Raw genomic sequence first — 3,408 nt, forward strand, 5'->3', positions numbered from 1 at the left:
CTGGTAAGATAACTTACTGATGGCACAAAGGAGTGAGAAATAGAAAAAACTTAAAAATGAAGTAATGCAATTGGAGGACCGAACCCTAATATCAGAAAAACGTATTTCAAAACGCCTAAAATACCCCACAATTTTGTAAGAATTGCTTAGCTACGAGGTCAATTTATGCAATTAAGGGGAAGGCAAGGTTTCAAATTTGTGCTCGATCACTCGGAAACTTCTGGTTGAAAACAAGCTTGATAGTCAAAGAACTAGTTGAAATTGTGACATTGAGCATCGTAAAATAGGCATTGAGTTCGCTAAACGTGATATCAAGTGGAATGAAATAGCATATTAAATGTAAAAATGGGGTAACTAACTACGGACAGACGAAAGCAAGGTAAGTTTAATTGGAAGTGAGGGTATACGTTTCGTAAGGCATCGAAAAATGTAGTATCTTAGCACAAACATTCAAATGCTTCTCTTGGTAAAGTGAAGTAAAGATACAGAGGACATCTGTGCTCTCATTTTATATATATATACATATTACATATTATATACTTTAAAAACATTGATATTATTTCTTTTAAGTCAAATATTATTACTAAATACACGAGATTTTTATTAAAGTTTGTAGGAATTTTTTAGGCCAAGTTGAGATAACTACTTGAAATTCTGGTGTGCATGGTGTGCAACTCGTTTTTACCCAAAGGGTTAATAAAGTGCAACGTAGGTATGAATAAGTTTCCATGAAGAATGATAAAAACATCCCAATATTATTCTAGGATTCCTTGAAATTTTTTTCAATATTACTAGAGTTTCGGGTACTCGCGTCTTGCTGAATTCTCTTTATTATTTCTTTCTTTTGTAATTATTGAATAAATTAGAATTCACTGAATTTATAAAATCTTAAATAACTATCTTAAGCTTAACTCAAATATATTAACAAAGGCATCATAAACGCATTAAATATTTTTTGAACTGCCAAACGCTTAAATTTATGCGTAAATCACCATAAAATCCAAATCCAGCAAAGCCTTCGATTTTTACTCTATTTTTAACAAATTTGTGTACAAGAGAAAAACGTCAAAATTTGACATTTCATAATTAGACGTGTGGTTGTTTTTTTCTTTTCTGTACGAGTGTAATTTTTATTAGGGACCAGTGTTTGCAAATTTTCCTCGGGAGAATAAATAACAGATAAACTTGGATTTTATTCCAATTAAACTGCGAAATAACTAAACATGTCCTCGATAATATTGCTGCGTAATGGCCAGATAGCAAGTAAGTTTAATTGTGCTCAGTCGCCCTAACAGGAGCACATAAATATTATGTAACTTTCATTTTGCAGTAAAATGTATAAATAATTCATATATTTTTTTATTAAATATTTCACGTTTAATTAATTCAGAGCAACAGACCAGCGCTGCATTGAGCGTACTCTTTGTGCGCCATGCTTCGAACTCCTCGGAAGGTCCTCGTCCACTAAAAAGCACCAATGTCAGCACCATGCGTCGTGGTACCGGCGGACGTAGCAGCTTTAATGGTATTGTTGCGACTATATTCGGTTGTACTGGTTTCGTAGGTCGCTATGTTTGCAACAAGCTTGGCAAAACTGGTACTCAAATGATAATGCCTTATCGTGGCGACCACGGAGAGGCTATTCGTCTTAAAGTGTGCGGCGATTTGGGTCAAGTGCTGTTCCAATTTTATGATTTAAGAGATGAGAAAGCGATACGCGATGCTGTGAAGTACTCGAATGTAGTTATCAACTTAGTTGGTCGTGAGTTCGAGACTAAAAATTTTAAATTCAATGACGTGCATGTGGAAGGCGCGCGTCGCATTGCTAGGTAAGCTAAAATTAAACTTGTTCAAAAGATTTGCCATGTAGTGTTTAATTTTTTTATAGAATCAGCAAAGAAGCTGGAGTAGAACGTTTGATTCACCTGTCTGCTTTGAACGCTAGTCCGGAACCAATGAGCTTTGTGCTTGAGGGTGGCAGCAACTTTTTGAAGAGCAAATACTACGGTGAATGTGCTGTTCGCGATGAATTCCCAGAGGCCACCATTATTAGGCCAGCTGACATCTATGGCTCTGAAGATCGTTTCCTACGTTACTACGCCCACATTTGGCGTCGCCAGTTCCGTGCCATGCCACTCTGGTTTGCGGGCGAACGCACTGTAAAACAACCAGTTTTTGTGTCAGATGTTGCACAAGCTATTGTTAATTGCGCTAAGGATCCCGATACTGCTGGTCAGGTTTATCAAGCTGTTGGGTAGGTTTTGAGCAATGTTGAATTTACATAATTTCCATTATGATAAAACCACCCAATTCCCATCCTGCAGACCAAAACGCTACCAGTTGAGCGAATTAATTGACTGGTTCCATCGTGTTATGCGCAAAGATGAGAAATGGTGGGGATACCGTCGTTATGACATGCGTTGGGATCCAACCTTTCTATTGAAAGCCAAGTTCACTGAGCTAATCTGCCCTGGACAACCTATTGGTGAGCTGCATATGGAACGTATCGAGCGCGAATGCATTACCGATGTTGTTCGTTCCGACATACCGTGCTTGGAGGATTTGGGTGTAAAATTGACCTCAATGGAAGAGCAAGTACCATGGGAATTGCGACCATACCGTGCAGCGCAATATTATGATGCCGAATTGGGAGAGTGGGAGGAACCAGCTCCTCCAAAACCGATAGAACATCGGGAAGAACTACGTATGTTTGCATAAAACTACTATAATGGCAACAACGCTAACAACAATAGCCAACTAAATAATGAACAACACTCATCATATGAAAGTTGGTGGCGTTGGTGGCCAAATAACGACTTGAAAAAAAAGAAACATTTGCATATACGCGAATTGCTCTTCGTTGTACTTGTTGTGCGGTCTTTGTGGTATGGAGTTACATCTAGTGAATTATGGTCGATTATGAATGATGTAGAAGTTGATAATGAAAATTTAAAAAACAAATAAATGTAATTTGGTTAATGAACCCCTATTAAAAATTAAGATATTTGAGTTGTGTTTTTATTTGGGCAAATAATTGTTATCGATTAGAAATATTTCCCCACGGAATATGTTTCGAACAGTCGACAATAAAATTGTTGCTTGCATAAAAATCTAATATTCATGTAGGTGTTAGTACTTTGTTAATTATGAATGTTTATAACTTATCGCACTTACATATTTATTTATTACTTTTGATTTGATACTTGCATTAAGTTTAATTTATCGATATATAGAAACATGGAGCAGTGAACATAGCCACTTCTTACCGGGTAACAGCTGTCAGTTGAAAATTAAAGCTGCCATATTAACGAAACGAAAATTTACCTTTCACACTTGAGCAGCTGATCGGTGCTCTCAAAATTGTAGTTGGTTATGTTTGATCACTGCGATTATTTCAACTTTAAACGT

The 3,408-nt window shown here is 36.7% G+C and overlaps 1 protein-coding gene across 1 annotated transcript; it reads left to right on the forward strand.

Annotated features, from left to right (window-relative positions):
- Positions 1–1,076: 1,076 nt before the first annotated feature.
- Positions 1,077–3,000, forward strand: LOC108976390 (NADH dehydrogenase [ubiquinone] 1 alpha subcomplex subunit 9, mitochondrial). Its single transcript, XM_018945451.1, has 4 exons — positions 1,077–1,263; positions 1,391–1,829; positions 1,889–2,254; positions 2,325–3,000. Exons 1-4 carry the CDS (start codon positions 1,224–1,226, stop codon positions 2,716–2,718), a joined length of 1,239 nt encoding a protein of 412 aa, XP_018800996.1. The 5' UTR covers positions 1,077–1,223; the 3' UTR covers positions 2,719–3,000.
- Positions 3,001–3,408: the final 408 nt, after the last annotated feature.

Source organism: Bactrocera latifrons, unplaced genomic scaffold (genome assembly GCF_001853355.1).
Source record: "Bactrocera latifrons isolate USDA-ARS-PBARC rearing strain unplaced genomic scaffold, ASM185335v1 scaffold_76, whole genome shotgun sequence".
Lineage (NCBI taxonomy): Eukaryota > Metazoa > Arthropoda > Insecta > Diptera > Tephritidae > Bactrocera > Bactrocera latifrons.